This window comes from Perca fluviatilis, chromosome 5 (genome assembly GCF_010015445.1).
Source record: "Perca fluviatilis chromosome 5, GENO_Pfluv_1.0, whole genome shotgun sequence".
Classification (NCBI taxonomy): Eukaryota; Metazoa; Chordata; class Actinopteri; order Perciformes; family Percidae; genus Perca; species Perca fluviatilis.
Genome location: NC_053116.1, coordinates 29,244,792 through 29,265,577, shown reverse-complemented (window position 1 = coordinate 29,265,577; position 20,786 = coordinate 29,244,792). Strand labels below are relative to the sequence as shown.

General features: G+C 40.4%; 2 protein-coding genes across 5 annotated transcripts in view; both read right to left on the bottom strand.

Moving 5' to 3' along the window:
- The window catches only part of gnb1a (guanine nucleotide binding protein (G protein), beta polypeptide 1a), a 43,185-nt gene extending 28,581 nt beyond the window's left edge, over positions 1-14,604 (bottom strand). The window contains exon 1 of the mRNA XM_039801437.1: positions 14,235-14,604. The gene's annotated coding sequence lies outside the window, so the exon portion shown is untranslated. The remainder of the gene's footprint in view (positions 1-14,234) is intronic.
- A 5,405-nt stretch (positions 14,605-20,009) lies between these two features.
- The window catches only part of cfap74 (cilia and flagella associated protein 74), a 62,243-nt gene continuing 61,466 nt past the window's right edge, over positions 20,010-20,786 (bottom strand). For all 4 annotated transcript variants that reach the window (XM_039801434.1, XM_039801433.1, XM_039801431.1 and 1 more), the window contains exon 39: positions 20,010-20,277. In XM_039801434.1, the coding sequence (XP_039657368.1) occupies positions 20,173-20,277 (105 nt within the window). In that variant the 3' untranslated portion in view covers positions 20,010-20,172. The remainder of the gene's footprint in view (positions 20,278-20,786) is intronic.

Sequence of the window (20,786 nt, the reverse complement as noted above, 5' to 3'; positions counted from 1 at the left end):
TGTGGCGGCTGCAACGACAAAAAACCCGGCAATAATCATGGCTAAAAACACCGAAGAACAGTAGTTACTGAACACGTTAACTTCAGTTCTATGAGTAAGAGCGAGTGGGACTGCACCTGGACGCTGGCGATAGATGTGACCCATGACCAGATTAGGGATGGGCGATATGGCCTAAAATCCATATTGCGATATACATTGCAGCCTCTTGCGTTAACGATATATATTGCGATATATAAATTATAATAGAACCATTTCAGACCAGGTTACATAGACCCTAAGGAAAACCAAACTGCTAAATGTATTTTTTTTTTTTTTTTTTTTAAAAGAGAAAGAAACAAACATAGTAGTTTTGAGAACATTTATTGTTCAAAACTGTAATTATACAACATAATGTTGCAGATGAATAAAATTCAAGTACACTAGTTGCAGAGACTTTGACAAAGAAAAAGCTTAAAGTATTGGGTGTCTTCTCTTTAGTGCAAACCATTCTTAAAGGCACTACACTTAGTAAGTTTAAGTCCTTGGTTCTTAAATGCCACCCAAGATACAGAGAACAGGAAAAACTGGTGTCTGTTTAGTTAAGGAACAGACACTGTACTGGAAATACTTTCAGTATTAGGCAAAGATGCACAAATACTTTAAAAAAAAACATATTTCAAACAAAGTTTCTTACCTGCAGCCTAATGTAACGCATTTGAGAACACACACAAACAAAACACACACACACACACAACACACACACACACACACACACACAAAACACACACACACACACACACACACACACACACACACACACACACACACACACACACGAGTCGGGACTTTTCCCGGTGGGCCGGTCTGATTATAGTTATACATTGCAAGTTGTTAGCAACACCATCCGGCGGCCTGGCGCCGCTGCCTGCTGGTCAAACGGTGCAGCCTCTGCTCAACCCGTACGGCAGGGTCGTAAACGAACCGGTACATTTTTATGGGCCCACTCCGCCGCTGCGAACACGCACTCACGGCTGTATGTTCAGCGGGGAAGTACAACGTCTGCAAACACCGGTTGCCAAGATTCCAATCGTCCGTTATATAGTGAATGGTCAGGCTGGTGAAAGGCTCCATGGTAGGCTATGGCTCGACCACAGCTCCGTTGTAGCGGCTTAAATCCAAACCAAGTCCAAATAATGGATGTTGCACCGGTCTTTTTCACCAGCTCCTTGTTTCGCTTTTAGTCATGTTTACTCAAGATGACGATGACGCGTTGCAGCTCGTGGCTCTAAACTTCGCGGGTAGATTGCGTCAACATGATTTAGCGCAATAGTGCAATATAATTTAAATCTCTATCGTAGGCCAATTTTGTATCGTTTATATTGCATATCGTCTATATCGCCCATCCCTAGACCAGATAATCCTAGTTCATAAAAAAGCAACATAGTGACAACTGACAAAACAGACATTTTATACACAAGATGTATAGAACGCCGGTGACCTGCCGATGCACATCCAATCCACGCTTGACCCGTTCATAATGAGTCAGCTGTCACTCTGAGTAGATAATCCAGTGTGCAGTGTTAATACACTTTACTGATAAACCACAGAATTGTACAGTATGAATTGGCTTCATGATCAAAAAAGTTTTTGTATCATACACTTCAGTCCATCGCATGCTCCCTCTCTCTCTTTTAATCAGTCGGTTATTGTGCAACTGAAGAAGCATTCTCATAAAAGGCCTTTTGATTTAATATAGGCTATTTATTTTAGATAATTTTCCATTCAGCCAAAAAATACCGAGACATGAATTTTGGTCCATACTGCCCAGCCCAACATCGGGCAAGTAATAGAATAACCCACGCCCCCAGAAAATGGAGTCTGCTCCAATGAACTAAAACAAGCGGTCATCCACTCTCTCTCTCTCCTCTTTGAAGGTGAGCAACTTGAACAGTGACAGGACTTCATCACTCGCAAAATCATGACAACCAAATAAACAACAGCATCGAGTACAGAATTTTCTACATAGCCAGAGAGACAAACAAGGACGGAAACTTTGACTGCAAAACAGTTGCATTTACATCTACTCACATTTACTCACTCCGACCTGTTGATAATTTTTTATCTGCAGCTTGCGCTTGTTTATACAGGGCAGACAACATGGCCTGGTTAAAACGCACAAGACTGTGATTGCCATGGGGTCCTCACCAAGTGTCCCTATGTAACAAGTTGGGAATGAGAAGGGATTATGCACATATGAAGGCACATTGTAGCAGAGCTCAAACACTTGGACTACAGGCTTTAATACGGTATTCTTTTTGACATACAGCGCTGTCACATATACACAGCGTTTAACACTTTGGCACGGTATGAATCTGCAGCAGGAGGCTGCCTGAGTGCTGTGGGGAGAACGATATGCCTTCCCGTCCGTTTTTGTCTCATTTTAATTCTCACATTCAGGTGATGCCGTCGTAACTGAAATGTTAGTTTAAAGTATCACTGCTGACTTGAATGTGCCGATGGGATCTGCAATCTCAGGATTATTAGCAGCCATCCTGAGAGCTCCCACAGCTCTGGTGCCAAAATACTTTGTAATTGATAGTGGTACTTCCCATTACCTCCTGTTACCTCCCTCATATCTTTTTGCCAAATAAGTGCTTTGCTTTATGTATACCCCCAATGCAGATCGGTGTATTTTAATTGCTTTTTAAACTCTACCTGAAACTAGAGATGTTCCGATACCGATACCAGTATCGGTTCCGATACTGCCTAAAACGCTGTTATCGGGATGTACTGGAGTTTATGCACCAATCCGATACCATGTAATAAAGCCCTAAAGAAAATCTATATTAAAGTAGTTTATTTATGTTCTTTTTCCGTTATAACTGTCAAACTGCATAATAAAAGAAAGTTCTGTGGCATTCGACAACAAAGATAGAAATAATATCACATCCATACAGGGATAGTAGTATACAGTTGTTCAAACATAATAAAATATGACACACTGGTATTGGATCGGTACTCGGTATCGGCCGATACGCAAGTTCAGGTATCGGTAAGCAAAAAACGGTATCGGGCCATCTCTACCTGAAACTATACAGGGTAGGGCTGGGCGATAAAACGATAACGATATGTATCGCGATAGACACGTAATCAATATCAATAGAAAATGCGTTCGATAAAACGTTCGATAACTTGTTTTTCTTCTTCGGAAGAAACCAGAAGTTGCAAAGCAAGTTTGGTTGCATGAACAAAGGCACTCACTCTCTGGTAACCTAGCAACGTAGGGAGTGACACTCTAACAGCCAATCATGTAACCGTATCAAGTTTGGTTGCGCCACATCGCTGTCTCGTGTTGGATTCTACAATAACAGAACCGGCGGCGTGGAGCGATAAGTGAGTGCCGCAGCGAGCGAGGAAATTGTTGATAAAACAGGAAAAGTCAGTATGGCAGTTTTGGGGATTTTATAAGTCCGACCGTCGTCCCCACCAACACTACCGCAAACTTGTTTTACCACCTTAGCCGCGCTCACACTTTGGAGCAAAGCCGTATTCGCCAGCAACGTCCAACAACATCTGCAGCTGCTACACCGCACAAGCAGCAGACCGCCATGGAGAGGTACTCTGCATCAGCGCCTTACTAAACGCTACAAAGAAATAACGGAGGCAGACGTGCTGAGCACTGTCCAGAAGCCAGGTTACCAATCTAGCACTAAACCTGCAGAAAATAGTTCTTCTCAGGTTTCAGGTTTCTCTAGGTTTAGTTTTAACACTTTGCACCATTTTATTACACCTTATTAAGCAGTTCTAACTTATTCTTTCTTCACTGTGATTTTAGACTTATGTGTACATTTTAATTATTTGAGTGATTTCCATGGTTGTGTTGACATTTCTGCTTTTATAACAGGGGATTATAATCAGAGGAAGGTTAAGTTTAAAATAAAAATGTTTAAATTTAATATATTTTTCTCCTGGTCCTTATTTTAAATAGGTCATAAAAAATATCAATAATTATCGATATCGACCGATATGAAACACTTATATTGTGATACAGTTTTCAGCCATATCGCCCAGCCCTAATACAGGGTATCAAACCTCTATTTAGAGGCAAACTTTGTTTTTGTTACCCCATGCAGCTCCTGCCATATTGTTGCTGACAAAAGAACTGACATTTGATAATTAAAGCTCCTGCCACTCTCAAGTTAACTTGCTCACAACAATGAGTCCCTTTCTAATAGAAATGGATTGGGCTTTATAAGATGTAATATAAAAAAAAAAAAAAAGAACTTGGACCAGCCCATTAACAATCCGGCTTATCAGATCACCAATTTCAAAGATTGTTGTTCCTATCCGTCACTTAAGGTCCTGACACACCAAGCCGACGGCCAGGGACTAGCGGCGACTTGCTACGATACCCAAAACAAACAGCGTTTGGTCGATCAGCAGCAGCAGACTCTGGGAGATGGCTAACCGGACTGTCCCTCTCCCGGGTGTCATCCGTTCTCTCGGCAAACAAGTCTCCCTACAATGGGACGGAGGCACCAAACGGCCCGCTGCTGGCTCGTTAGCCAACGCTGGCTCGTTAGCCAACGCTGGCTTGCTAATTACGCCCAACCAACATGCTTTCATCATATACTGGTTACAGAAAATTAGCCAAACAAAACTGCCACTCATCTGGCGATAGCAAGGTGCTTTCCTTCGATGGGACGTGTGAATTAAACATGAAGTTCTTACATTTGACTAATTTAGAGGCGGTGACGAAGGCCAACGTTTAGTGATGGTGCGGGACACCGTCCAGGTTGGGGAAAAAAAAAAAGTTAGTAGTTACCCTTTAAGCCTTCCGGTAAGCTAGATGTAAAATGTCTGTGAACTTTACCTTTAACTGGGCACAATTGAATGTGTGTGCCCCCTCAATGCTGGCTGCTGTGGGTAATGTCTGATGATAGGGGACATAACATCAATGGGACTGACAGTGGAGTTTAATGGATTGATTAGTGAAACATTCCATGATGCGGTGTACCCTTACTAGACAGGGTGTATTGTTACTAGAAATAGCAGCCATTGGCTATGGTAAAATAATTGAATCCAAACAGACAGAACTAGCTAAAGGAAAACAAATATCCAACAACATAATTCAGTATAAACTGGTCTGTAATACAACTCTGAGCAACAGAGCTCAAGCCAAGCAAATGACTGAAATCAATTAAGAAATCCATGTTGAAAAGAAAAAAAAGGCAGTCCCATACGTTAACAATGGTATGTTTTGTGCTTGGGACAGCTGAACAACCAGCTTTTCATACAGATAAATGAATGAGTTAAATTAAAAAAGGAAAGAAAAAAAAAGTAAGGGAAGGTCAGGCTAGCCCAAAGCCAAAAGCATGACTTTTTTTAAAAAACATAAAATACACTCCTTTGATTGCATTAATAATCATTACCCTTCCCCCATGCTTTCTCTCCAAGCTTCCAAGAGAGGAACAAGTGTGTGTGTGAAAAGTCACATGACAGCTAGTCCACTCTTTTGCTCAAGTGACTATGGTCTTTCTTGCTTAAAGAGGAAGAAAACTCAATAATACTAGCTGGCTTTCCTCGTCATCCCAGGATTCAGGTTTGGTCACATTTTTCCTGTGGCAGTGAAATGCAAGGGCTAGAATGTAAACAGACATAGAAACGGTCTCTATTCAAAGCAGGGCAGCCATTGAGGTGCACATGCAAAGCACTGCTTGGGCTTGTGATGGGCTTTCAGCAGGGTAACAGTGTCTAAGTGGAGTGACAGGCTTGTGTGTATGGGTCACTAAGCTGCACTGGTGACACTTACTTTAACTATTCAAAACAGTGGCCAAGACCTTTTGGCCAGTGGTGACAAGCTATGTATGCATAACAGCACCTACAGTCAAACACACTGGGAAACCTTTGCTGCACACTTTGAAAAAAAAACATAGAATTTGTTGCACCGGCAGCTTAAAAAAAAAAAAAATAATAATAATCAGCTACAAGCAGTTCATTTTTTTCTCTCCACAAAGAACAGATATGTATGAGCAAAGTCCGGTGACCGTGGCGAAAGTGCCCCGATATTCACCACTCTGCCCGTTCTCCAAAGTTGGTCAAGCCAATGAGGCTAAACTGCCTTTTGCCCATATGACACCTTTTTGCGAATTAAAAACTATCCTACATCAACAACCTATGGCGACGGCGTCACATAACTAAATTTCAAATTTTATAGCAAGCAGTGTTGGCCAGTAGTGTTACTAGTTTAACCACTTCTCAATAGCATCGCTGTTTTCTGAATCAAATAGCTTTTCAGTAGTGTAACTCTTATTAATCAAGTAGTGCAGTAGCGTCCACACAAGCTACATTTCCCTGAACATTCTGAAGCTCAAACACGGCAGAGTTTTTTGCTGCGGTCTGAAATAAAACTGATGAGGATGTATACATTGATGTATCAAATGTATGATAGTTCGCGTACACAGCAGCAGTAACTGTCACAACCACACACACTAAGCCGTCTTGTGATGGAGAGAGAGTAGGAAAAAGAGAGCGGTAGGTGTATTTGTCGATGAGTATGAAGTAGCAGTAAAATTATAGCTGTGAAGGTAGCAGTGCTGTCTGTTTACAGTTTCTGTCGGTGAATAAATGCTACAAATCAAGACCCAAACCAAGTTCCTTTGTCTTGGGTTGAATGGGTTAGCCACGAAGCTAGCAACAACTTCAACACAGGCTCACAAACTAAAGGTGGGCTGGCCTTGGGGTGGACCAGCTAGCTCTCCATTTTAATGACATGCTGCTCCTCCAATTTAGTAATCTCTCTCTCGCTGTAATCAACAACCACTAAATTGTATGCAAATAATTGTGCGATGACATCACCAATATGCAAATGAGCATATGACATAATTTGCATCCAAGCGCTCTAAAAACCCAGGAAAAACACTGTACTGTTTTTTTTAGACCAAAATTTAGCTGGGACAGTGACGGGACATCGTCACTCGCGAAGTCATGGCAACCAAATAAACAACAGCACGAGTACAGCAGTTTCTCCTCAGGCAGAGTGACATACAGCGACCAAAGCCGCAATACGGGTCCAGTGAAATATGACAGCTACAGTATATTGGAAAATCGCGTTGTGGACACTGAATTTGATGAATTTACTCTTTATCAGACCCCAGATGAGACAAGAAGCTAACGTTCGCAAACCCTGCGGTCCCTCTGCCTCTGACCCTCCGTTGCAGGAGACATATTCCCCGACACGCTGTATTAACGTTACGGTTTAAAATGTTTTCCAGGTTAGTGGGGGTGTATACCACTCACAACCAACATGAAAACATTTAGTAATTCCCTCAGTGTTTTGTTGCTAAATTGTGTGTAAAATGAGTGGTGACGTTAAATCACCCGTTTCAGGTAACCCTAGGTTACCGTCTATTTGCTGGATTGTCCCGAGGTAACTGTCGGTAGCTAACATTGGCAAATAAGCCCACTGACGGCGACGGCTACAACCTCCACCGCACACACACCTGGGTAAATATATTGGCAATCCCCGCCGTAGGATGCTGGGCTGAAGGTGGCCAGTTGGAAAATTTACAGCAGACTCTGCATAACGTTGGTTAACTTTAACCAGCCCGGTTCCATGTGGAAAAAAAAAAAAAACGACCGAAAGAAGCAGCAGTGTTTCCTCTAGTATTGCAAATCATGCTCTCCTCCCCTCAAACCCCTCATTGGAAAAAAATAAATAAAAATAAATCTGAATGCAAAAAAATCTAAATACAATTTTCATAACTTTCATAACACCCCAACCTCACCCCCCAGCAGTTACCACCACAAATAGACTAATTATATGGGAAACACCAACAGACAGCTACAATTACACCATCTTTAGTCCCAAATTTGCCAATACAGTAAATGTGCAACACACCCAGGTGAAACGGTTTCAGTTGTGTTCTGTAGGAAACTTAGTGAGCGAAGAGGAAAAAGGATTTAGATTGCTCAACCACAATACTCACAATCAGACCTAAGAGTAAAGTAATGGGAGCCATAATGCAGGGGCCACCACTAATGGTCCATTTAACACTAAGATACAAGAATAAGCAAGTTGATGAAGACACCATTGTGGATGAAGAGATCTACGCCTTTAAGAGCTTAGAACAATGAATAGGAGCACATTTATTAGCAGACATGCCGTCCTGGGTATTGTGTCCGCAATTCTTGCACTACAATGATGGAATAAGGAACCAGGAAAATAGATGTTGACAGCAAACCACTGATTGCGGTAGAAACATTTCCTCGGTAAGAAACTTTGAACATTTGATCATGGATGTATTAGGAGAACTGGATACAGTGTTCAACACGAAGCCCTGTTCATTCCAATGAGAGTTGCTCAGTGGCGCATGAAGCACTCATGGAGCTAAAAAAAATAAAATAAAGAACACCGATCTTCCGCTCTGCTTCCACAGTTTGCGGTGTCGTAGCAACACTGCTCGTTCATGAGCTTGCTTACTCGAGTTTGGTGATAGCCAGCCCATTAGCCGCAATACATCCATGATTAGCCACAGCAGCTGTTTGGCAGGCATTACGTCTGATGTATTGCTATATATTCCCTAACATTAAACATTGGGTTTTCATGTTGCTCATTGTTTAAATGCTTATCAAAATAAACCCATGGATGTATTAAGAGACCCAAGGAGATGTAATCATTATGTCGTGCTACTAGCTACTAGCTGATAGCCGGCGGCAGTTTGGGAACGGAGACGTTAATAACGTTACATCCACGCTACAGGCTTTACATCATACAGCCCTTGGATGCATTATAAGATAATACAAATGATGAATTACAGTAATTATATCTATTATTACAGACACAGGAACACAGAATCGTCATATAAGCCTGCAGTGCAGGGCGGCTCAGCCGGCCCAGTCCTGTGGGTCTCCTCGTGATCATTTTGTGCGTTCATTAGGCATAGTTAAATAACTCTGGATTCAGCTATTTGTGTATGTTATAACTTTTACAACATAATGATTTAAATAAAAGGACAATTTAAATGTTGGGAGTGGTAAGGTGAAGTACCTTAAAAAAAAAAAAAAAAAAATGTATCCACAGATATATAGACGTGTCTTTCGCCATGTAAAGTCTATGGGAAAAGTCTTTCTGGGCTAGAGGTTGCCAGACGTTGCAATTCCACCGTTGGCCGCTAAGCATGGTTGCATCAAAGCCTGGCGCTGTTCCTGGGGGCTTGCATTTGATATAATGTCAATAAGTGAAATTGCTGGACAATAAACTTACAACCAATCATATCACACAGAGGAAGTCAGGGCTTTCCTTGCCATTATACGAGTTAAGCGCAGTGCCAAGCGTTTTTGCGGACCGCCTAAGCGTCTGAAACGAGGTGGAGAGCGTCTGGACGAGCGGACACACAGGACGGGCGTCTGCTGGTTGTCTTCTGCACACATGTGCATACATGTGTGTACACACAGTATGCATATCACACACAGCACCAGCTGCAGCCCACACATTAGCAAGTGTGCGATGGCGGAGAGAGTGAGGTGCGTTTGTCGGTGAGTATGAAGTTAGTAGTAATGTCATAACTGTGAATATAGCAGTGCAGTGTATAAAGTTCCCAAGTCTTGCTCACTACCTGTTGGTTAAAGTGAAGGGGGGTTAGCCACGGAGCTAGCGACAACTTCGGCACAGGCTCACAAACTTACAACTAAAAAGTTGGATAGAAAGATGGGAGTGCTAGCACCTAAAATGACAACTTTCAACATAAAGAGCTGTTTTGAATAAACTAGATAACAAGACGTCAGTGGTGTGGCTACTTAGAGCACGTTTAGCCACACAGTCGATAAGACCACCCTAAACAGGATTGGGGTAAATAAAGTCTGACACAAAACAGACTGGTGATGTATATTGTTACCCATTCCACTGGAACAAACAAACAGTGAGGCGCTTGGAGAAACAAATCACAATTTTAATATCTACTTTTTCTAATGTTAAGAAGGTTCGAGTATGACCCTCAGCCCTTTTCTGCATGTCATTCCCTCTCTCTCTCTCCCCTTTCCTGTCTTCAGCTGTCCTATCATATAATGGCCAAAAACATTTGCTTAAAAAAAAAAAAAAAAAAAAAAAAAAGGGGGTTTTACCTAATGAATGTGACTGACCCAAGATATGAGCGCCCTGGATGTTAATACTTTACACTTAAATTTTAAGTTTAGTGTCTATCTTTGGACAAACTACAAACTGGTACCAACATTCATGGCCAAATAGTAGGGGTGCACGATTCAGAAAATGTCACGATTCGATTTAGGCTCAAGATTCGATTCAAAATTGATTTGATTCAAAAACGATTCACAATATGTAAATGTAGTTACTTTTCCCATGTGATTGCAGTAGACCAACAATGAAGAAGAAAAAAAAGAATTGATTTTTGGAATTCTATGAATCAATTTTGAATCGGTAGAGCTTGAATCGCGATACGAATGTGAATCCATTTTTTGCACACCCTTACCAAATAGCCACCTCTTTGGTTCTACAACTGTTGCTTGGGCTAATGTGAATTTAGCGTAGCCCTGTTTGAGTCTTGACATGAAACACCAATGCTGCCATACTGTATAAATTCCATACTGTATAAATTTCCAAGTACAGATGTTGACAAAAATGTGGGCATTCTGAGCAAACTGGATGATATTACAGTGTATTAATTAACTTTTGTATTAAAAAGTTGGTTATGCATGTACTTTAACACTCGTTTGTATGTGAATGTTTTAATACCTTTACATTTATCTGCAGTAGAATAACAGGAAACCTTGGTGCATTTTACTCAGTGCCTTTAGATGTTTTTTTAGTTGCTTGTTCGCAAAGCCTGTCAGCACGTTTCTACCTTTTAAAGATGCCTAGTGGACATGCAGTTAACAGAAGGATCACATCAGAGAAGTGAATAAAAATCAGCACTATCACTGACCAAAGCCACATAATCCCAAAGAGTGAAATCCAGAGTAAGATTTTAATCCCATTCATATCATCCACTCGCAGATTAAAAGAGGAAAAAAATACAGCAGGATGAAAATCCTTTTATTAAAAACAAAGACCCTCCCCCCCAATCGCAAAAGGCTAATGACTCAGGTTTTAAACACATGGTCATTATCTTGTGGTGACACTCATCCTACTCTCAAGCTCTGCTGTATACAAACCCAGGGATAAATGTCTTTCAGACAAACATTACTGCCATGAAGGCTTTCGGATAGGCTTGTCATACACCACTACTATCATCATATAGATAATAAAAATTTTCAGAAATGCCCACAGATTATGCCATAACTGTCCACCAGGGTCACTGGACAGAATGCCACAAACATTCTGGGCGTCAGTACAGTGTGGGTCACATCCAGGTCACAAAAGCTGACAAACATTAAATTGAACAATGTTTTATACCTAGTTAGATAACGCAATGCTTTTGGATGTCCATACAAGTTGTTCTCAAACTAAAACCATTATTGATTAAAATTATAATGTGCTCTGTCCAGTGATACACGCTTCATATTGTAATGGAGAGACATCACTGAGGCAGCAGATAACAGAGCTACCTCAGGTGTGGTGGAACCATCCTGTGAGTAATTACCAGGACAGAAAAATAAAATAAAAAAAAAAAAAGATCAGTATTGGGAGCTTTGGTGAGGAAATCACTGCACTTAAAGTTGAGCAAAAGCCATCTCTCTGGATATTTTATGTACACACACACACATATATATATATACACACACATATACAAATATATATATATATATATATATATATATATATATATATATATATATATATATATTTGTTTTACATTATTCAGTTACATTTAACAGAGTTCTAGTCAGGATTGAAAAATATGTCCCATTTCCCTGAGGTGTGGTTACAGATGTTGGAAATAATACATTAAGGTTAATATCAAAATATGTAAATCATTGTTTATTTTATTTCTTTCTTATAAAATCATAAAAAATAAATATAGTTGCCATGTTCCCTGGTAGGTTCACAGTTGAGATCTACAAACTCCTTCCCCACCATGTTTCCCTGTATCTGAGGTGCACATATTGGATCCATTTTACCAGGAATCCCATCAGCTTTAAAAACGTTTTAAAGCAAATACATTCTGTACATTTTTACAAAGAAATCTAGTCCGCCAAGCCTGGACCCATCCGATGCTCGGCATCTGTCTCTCTCAGTCTGAGAAAAAGCGGTGATGAAACAGGCTTTGAACGCCATCTTGTTCATTGCAGCTGCCTGGGCCCTGAATACAGGAACCCATTCATTCGAGGAGGCGGAGGGAGGGGGCACACTGGCAAAATGAATTCATCTTTGTGAACCAGTAAATACAAATAGCTCTTTTAAAAAAAACACCGAAAATGTCTTATAAACGACTAGAGATCGGCTATTTTCAGTAATGGAATAGTTAGATGCCATATCTTAACACAGCTGGTCAATAACTTCGTCAAAGCGGTGCTGGAGGAGGTGCTCAGTTCGGCTTCCTGCGACAGCACGTCTGAGTCGTTGCTAAACCATCTTTCGAAATATTTACCACCAAATAAAAATCTCCGAACTCCTCTCTTCTACTTTAACGCCTTACGTTGGTGTGCTTACTAGGATTTGGTGCTTCATTGTGGGTAAAGGGTGCCCGTTTTCCGGGCTAGAGCTTGAAATACTGTGGAGCAGCGCGGCCCGGTGGGGCATGGTTACTGTAGCTGCTAACAACTTACCCTGCAACAGACCCGCTATCGAGATAAACAGATTGTCAAAATCCAATTAGACAATCTCGTTTACACATCATTAAAAGAAGAAGTTCAGATAAAGGTCGAACTATGTGTTCGCAAACCGACGCTGGTTAACGTTCATGAAACTAAAATGGCTATTACCCCTATCATGTCCACAGCGGCGCTTATTGTCATTTTTTTTCAATTACCGCTTGGCAATAGATGTAAATTTCTATCATTTGTATGCATTGAGCATTCTAGGGAATCGCCCTAACGAATTATCCATTTCAGCACTATCAGGAGTTGACTGAACGGCTGACTCTGCAGACTAAACGTGGGAATGTTAACATATAGCTGTGACATACAGTAGTAGCCATAATCCATGATGGTTTGGTTTCGATTCACTATATTAAACGCTGTTAGTTGAACTAGCCCGTTTAACCATAGCTTGTCAAATAAATGTCCACAACTATGAAAGTCGGTATTAGGTAACGTTAAACAATTTTAGCAAGGCAAATATTAACGCTTCAATGCACGATGTTTTACATAAAAGCGGCACTTAACAACAACACCGTTCATATTCACTAAGGATACAGTAAATTGTTCTGGCTGCCATGTTCAGAATATACACACCCAGATCAGCCATACCAGACTGCAAACGTAGGCTGTGGTCACTGCTGGCTAACTTGTATGGACTGGCTACGGAATAGTGGGGGTGGTGGTGATTCTGTTGGTGAAGTAGCCATTTTTAGACTCCCTTCGTTGTCATTTGCATGATGCTACACATTTTCAACATGGGAGGAAGTAAATCCAAACTCTGTTCACGTTTGAGTTGTGCAAGTATAAGAAGTTGCACCTATGTGGCCATTATCTTACATAGCCCGCATAACGTTAGTCAACACTAAACAGAGTAGCTAATGTGCGACCAATTAATGTTAGCTTACCTGGTAATCACTAACGTTAGCCATAGAATAACGTTAAAGATGTGAAATGTGGGCCGAGATACATATCCAATATGTTGGTGATAACTGGGCTCACTATTACGTCTATAATGCACCCCGAATTAAAATATTGTTCGGGTAAATTGACTACTAAAGCAATGCTGATACAGTTTAATCCAGACAGCTTATTTCTTAAGAGAAGGAGAAAGATACCCGGACGTTGGAGACGGGTGCTGGCTAACCTAACGTTACCGAGCTGTCACCAACTAACCTTCTAGCTAATGTTAATTAACATTGTCACTGGGCATGAACTATACTGGGATAGAACAAATATATATCAAACCAGCTAAATATTGTACTGATGTATTGACATCTGGGTTAACGCAGTACGTTAAGTTTCTCTAACGGTGACCCCCCCACCCACTCTCTTGGCAGCAATGACTAGCTAGCGGCAGGCTAACGGCAGCTAACTCTAACGGAGGAGCCACTCAACCCAGTTTAACCCCTTTCGTTCATCTTTCCTGCTCGAGAAGCTAGCCAACGGCACAGACACTTAACAATGTATTTCTTGAAGCGCAACTTAAAATATCAACTTACCCGCTTTCAGTCGAGGGTATCCGTTGTTTATGTCACATTGACTGGAAACAGCAAAATCTTGTCTCTCCTCTCTCCGCCCAGGCGCTAAGATTTGGCTAGTTTAGCTACCGAGGAGCGGCACTCCCCGAACCCTGTTTTTGACCCGCCGAGGGGGAGACACACCGGCACAGAGGCGCAGAGACAAGTCGGTGTTCACCCAGAAAGACGTGTCAGAGTCCCGTTGGAGCGTTCTTCCGTTTCGACGCAAATTCCAACTCAAAACAAAAATCCCTTATTGTCTTTCCCACCGTCGTCGTCCCTCTTTTTCTTCCTTCACGCCAGGATCTCAGTCGCTTCTTCCTCCGGCCATCAAACAGCAGAGATGGGCGCGGTAACCCTGCACTCAGGTCTGGGAAACCCCACGTTACGGCAGCGTCACAACGCACAGCGAAGGGTCGGCGACCAAAAGATCAGGAAATACTGCCATTTTTGTAACACCAGCACACCTAGATAAAATTTACCTAGTAAACACTGCTTTTTATTCTACAAATTAGCTCATTTTAGGATTTAAAATCAGATGTGACCCGAAGACCAGCATATCTCATGCCAGTAGGTTAGAACAACAGCCTTTCTACACAGCAGCCCTTGTTCATGCCAGTGGTTCTAAAACTGTGGCCTACACAGCTCTACAGGTTCTTGGGGGTACTTTTACTATAATTTACCACGAATAATTAATTTTAATATTTAGTAATAAGTATACTAGTGTTCTACCAATAGTAACTCTCCATACACAGTCTATACTCTAAAATCCCAAATAAATGTGCATACCAGACCCTTGGATTTTACAAAAGTGGACATATGGCCATAAGTGTCTTTCTGTGAGTCTGTGATATGAACATGTTTGAGGACTAGTGTGGTTGTTGTACTCATGTAAGTACAACAACCGCTGCTTAAAGGCAACAAAACTGTCTCATTTGCAAACCAAAACAGACTGCGCCACAAATGTAACTACAGAAGTGAATGCCAGTGTGCATGGCTAAATCCAAAACACATCTTTACTACATTCAACCTAAATGTTTAGTCTAAAATTGATTAAAAAAAAAATATATCCAATCAGTAAAACATTCACGAACAAATTTTCTCTACACTTATAGTTTGATAATCTATGTCAAATCAATTACACTGATCCATTAGTAAGACCGTAACAGTCATTGCCACTGTGCCCAGAAATCTGGTCAATACAAGCTGGCAATGGAAATTTTTGTTGACAAGTGATATTAACTTTGCCATACTTTGAAGTAGGGCTGGGCAATATATCGATATTATATCGATATCGTGATATGAGACTAGATATCGTCTTAGATTTTGAATATCGTAATATCGTGATATGACATAAGTGTTGTCTTTTCCTGGTTTTAAAGGCTGCATTACTGTAAAGTGATGTAACTTTCTGAACTTACCAGACTGTTCTAGTTGTTCTGTTATTTGCTTTTCCCCCACTTAGACATGATGTCCACATTACTGATGATTATTTATCTAAAATCTAAGTGTGAAGATATTTTGTACCAATTGTCAACCCTAGAATATCGCCGCAATATCGATATCGAGGTATTTGGTCAAGAATATAGTGATATCTGATTTTGTTCATATCGCCCAGCCCTACTTTGAAGTGTATGAACTGATGCCTCTGTGCTCTAGTTCAAGCTAAAAAAAAAAAAAAAAAAATCTGTGGGGATTTACCTCCTGTGCTGAGAGTTGGTGGGTGGGCCATCACTGCAGCACACAGAGATGACTTGATCATTATCACCAGTAGTCTAGGTAGAGTGCTCAGAGGAGGCGTTAATGCTCAGTGGGTTAAGTCGTTACTTGGAGACGTGGAACACTTTGGCATCCACCGGGACAACAAAGTGTGTATGGGCTTGGTCCGACCGGGGAAGACAAAGGCTTCATCATCTATAGTTTGGATGAAGAACGCTCCTGAGGGAACGCTGTTCTGTCTACTGTAGCACAGCATTTGGGGATGGGGATGTACTGTTTGCGCCAGATCTTTTCCCCTGATGTCTCAAGACAGTAACATTTTGCAGTTAAAATAATCGATACATGCACTCTGAAAAAGCATGTGTCAATTAAAATTGTGTTTGTCCCTGCCAGTTCTGTAAACCTCAAATATGTAGGAGGAAATTGGCTTGCTTTCCTGTTTGAACAATCCTCAATTATAGAACAATAATTGCCTGTAACATAAAAAAACAAACAGTGCTATACAGACACAGAATGAGTTGAAAACACTGCCCCTGTGTGTGTGCTTGTGTTCTGGGTGTGGGTTTCCGCCGGGACTCATCTGCCCAGGTTAATGCTGGTGAGATTTAGTTGCCCCTGGATACACCCCTGCCTGTCTGCATACATGTGTTGTGAAGCTTTTTTTATATGAGCATCAGACCACCCAGGGGAGAAAGCTTATTATCTGCATTCAGCCTTGTGATGAGGAGAGCTGAAAGAGAACAATCCACACCTCGATGTGCTTTCGGTGTCGTACGTAAGCTCTGATTTAGTTGTGATAAATACAGTAGTCAAACTATGTCAAACAGTAATTCTAATAATCATTATGGAGCAAACATTAGGTGAGTTCTAACAATGTTTCTATTTCCTTCTGTGAGAAACATTAATTCATTGTTTTTATAACTAGCATCACTTGCTATTATGATGACAAATATACCATTATGTTTTAATATAGTAACTGTATATACAGTACATAGGCTACTTAACAAGGGCATGGCCTCCAAGATAGTCATCTTTTTCATTTCATTTCTCATCATTTATGAGCTTCTTCACTCTCCTGAATTATTTTATACATTTACTTTCATTAACTCCATGGCTTGTATTCACATACAGACAGACAAAGACACACACATACAGAGCAGGGACCATAAGTAGCCCTATCTCACAGTATTAGCGAGAGATCAGAGGAAAAATCTGATTATAAAAAGAGGCGAAATGGCAACACAAATATTGCCTAATATGATCTCATACATTTCATAAAACGAGTGACATTACATGAGGCTAAGCTCATAATGACCTTGCTTTTTATAGGCAGGTTGGGGTACAGTAATCTGATTTAGCATAATCTCCTACAATCTCTGATAAATGCTTACAGCATGTATCTCTGAGAGAGGTCAGATCCTATTGGTCTATTTTGAGGCATTACTGACATCTGCTGTTCACATGCACGGAGCCTGTGTCACAAAGAGTTGGACAAGTGAGTATCAAGTGAGCTGAGTAATACTGTAAAAAAAAAAAGAATCTGGATGAGAAAGACTGTCCGTTTATTCTGCTGTCAGTACTGGATTATTCTTCATATCAACTATCTAAAGACATGTTTTTTCTAAATTTTCTAATACATAATACAGTGATGTATATGGAGCAATTGCATGATTTTAATCTAATGTTTAAATAAATGGCAATAAAATGTACTTTGGTCCTGATTATTTTGGTATCTGGCAAGCCTCCTCTTCATTTTTTATCCTTAGAAGCTCTAAACGTAGACCAAGGAGTAGTTTATGAATTTTAAATCCATTGACAAAATATCTACTTTTCACCTTTTGATCTTTTTACACATTTTGACATTGCATCATGAAGTCAAATGTGATTTTATATATATATATACACACACACACACACACACACACACACACACACACACACACACACACACACACACACACACACACACACACTACCGATCAAAAGTTTGGGGTCACTTTGAAATTTCCATTCAACTCCATTATAGACAGAATACCAGCTGAGATCAGTTGCATTGTTTTTTTAATCAGGGCAGCAGTTTTCAGATTACATTATGTGCTTACATAATTGCAAAAGGGTTCTCCAATGTTTTCTCAGTTAGCCTTTTAAAATGATATCAGCTTAGTAAACAAAATGTGCCTTTGGAACATTGGATGAATGGTTGCTGATAATGGGCAATGTAGATATGGCATTAAAGATCAGCCACTTCTTCCCAAAAATCTTTTAGACATGAAGAAAGAAACATAAAAGAATTCTGGAAACACCTCATTTCAGTAAGTCCTTCTTTTACAGAGTGTCAGATACTCAACACATACCTCCTTTGGATTAAGTTCATATAATTCTGGGTTTTGGAGAACAAATGTTGTCCAAAGAGCTGTACCAAAATATTTTTTTGAAAAGGTGGTTATAATGTTATATGTTTTGTGTTAGTGGCCATTTATTTGTTTTATTTATTAAGAATCATCATTGTATTTAATGGTCGAGACTTTGTCATGTCCATTTAAAATAAAAGAAGAATTGGGAACGAGAGAGCAGTGTGCAGGTATGATTTGATCTTTTGTGCAGATTAGTGTTAGTAAAATAGAAAAGTCCCATTAAAGTGACCCGTTCAAAATACACTATTATAATCCAGGACTTTCCCCAGAGTGGAAGGTCAACATCCCTAACTTTCACAATTTCAAATACACTACAACACTTTAAATTCCATGACATTCCAGCGATTCCAGAACAACTGGAGGGCCAGTGGGGACATTAGGGGCTCCTAGTGCTTGTAAGAGCAACAATCTAGTGCAGTACCGGGCAAAGTTTGCAGGCCTCCTGGATCGGAGTGACAACCTAAGTGAGACTGAAGTGATCTCCCTAATTTTCAAAATCAGGTGAAATATATTTTGATCTTCATTCACAATCAGATATCGGCCAGTAAGATTTGTCCACAAGATGAAAACAAAGAAGGATTTCATTCAGCAGCGTTAGTAAAACCCTTCAATGCTGCTGCTAATGCCTAAATTTCAACGCACACACTGTAATGATCCGAATGCTCTTTCACTACCTGTTTCACCATGTAAAAACAACATTCTGCGGTGACATTCCAAATATGTTTTATTATTATTATTTGGTTTGGTTTTTGAAACTGAAATGATCTAATTCAGAATTGTAAAATGCTCCATTCTCCATAGGCTAGGATAGGCATTTTTTTTATGTAATTCTGTTGACTTTGACATCCATTTAACAGCAGGGTTAGTAATGCTAAAAAGCTAAAGCCAAACTCTAACTTAGAATAGATATATGTGAGCTGGAGATTTGACAAGCTAAAGGTAACAGTGTTGCACCTACACTTATTTGGTGGATATCCAAAGTACCACAGTTAAACCAAACACCTATGTGTTTTGAAAGGTCACATGACCCTAATATCTTTGGATTGAAGCTGCCAATAGCTGATCTATATCTTACAGGAGAAAAAAAAAAATCATCAGCCTATACTGCTAAGATTAATACTGCTATTATTGATACTACCACTATTACTGTTACTGTAGCAATTACGCTTACAGCTCCAACTACTGCTATTAATACCAATATACTAGAGAAATACGTCAGTATATGCCTGATCAATAGGCTATAATTTTACACAAGTGGCTTTTATGCCCAACTACGGTTTTCCATCATGTTTCTATATCAATCTCTGTTCATTCTGTGTCATATTTCACAAACTGCACCTTGTTTGGCCTCAGTGTGAACCCTGTCTCCTTTCACTTCATGGGTATAGTACCAGCAGTGCTACAGTATGTACTGTATACATCAGCTGGCTCACATCAGCTGACACACCCTTAATATAACACAGCTGCTTAGTTGGCGTTACATACACCCCCTGTTGGTGGAATTAGGTTCTACAGTCAGGTGCTTCAATAAATGGGCTGCATAACATAACATAACATGAAGGGCTCATGAAAGCTATACAGTCACTGCAGAATGAAATGGATCAAATCAGATTTGCGAACACTACTCAATTAATTGCACCTTTAATAATTCAATTCAATTCAGAAATAACCAATTCATGTATTAATGTTGGCCACATAAATGCACGGTGTGTCACATGTCTGTATGGATTGTGCCAGTGTGTGTGTGAGCAGCTTTCACACTGGCCGGAATCCAGGTACTGTAGATGTCAGTCAGTAGTGGTGGAGACCAAAGCCAACAGGGTGACTCTGTAAACATTCGTCTCATCCCCCTTCAAGGTAAGAGGAACACATGTCTGCACCACCTCATAGGGCTGAAACACACACACACGCACACGCACACACACGTACACACACACACGCACACGCACACACACACACACACACACACACACACACACACACACACACACACACACACACACACACACACACACACACACACACACACACACACACACACACACACAGACACACAGGAGTTTAAATGGTGGTGGTGTTGTCATAACAGCTGATATAACTCAATATGTATTACCGTAAATTTAACCTATTTCTAAATTAAAATGACCAGTGTTGATTCATTTACACATCAGAATACTAAAACTGACAGGAACAGTGACTATTTTACTGTTGCCACTGTAAATGAGCGGCATTTTTATGTGTAATACGTTTTGGCAATCGGCAATTAAGTCAGCAGAAACATCTGAAAGTTTGCATTTGCTGTAAAATATAGATTTGTCAACAAAACCCCCACAGACACAGCTTTAAGTTGATACTGATTGGTGCAAAAATTTCTTTAAGAACCGTCTTCTGTAAAGGTTGT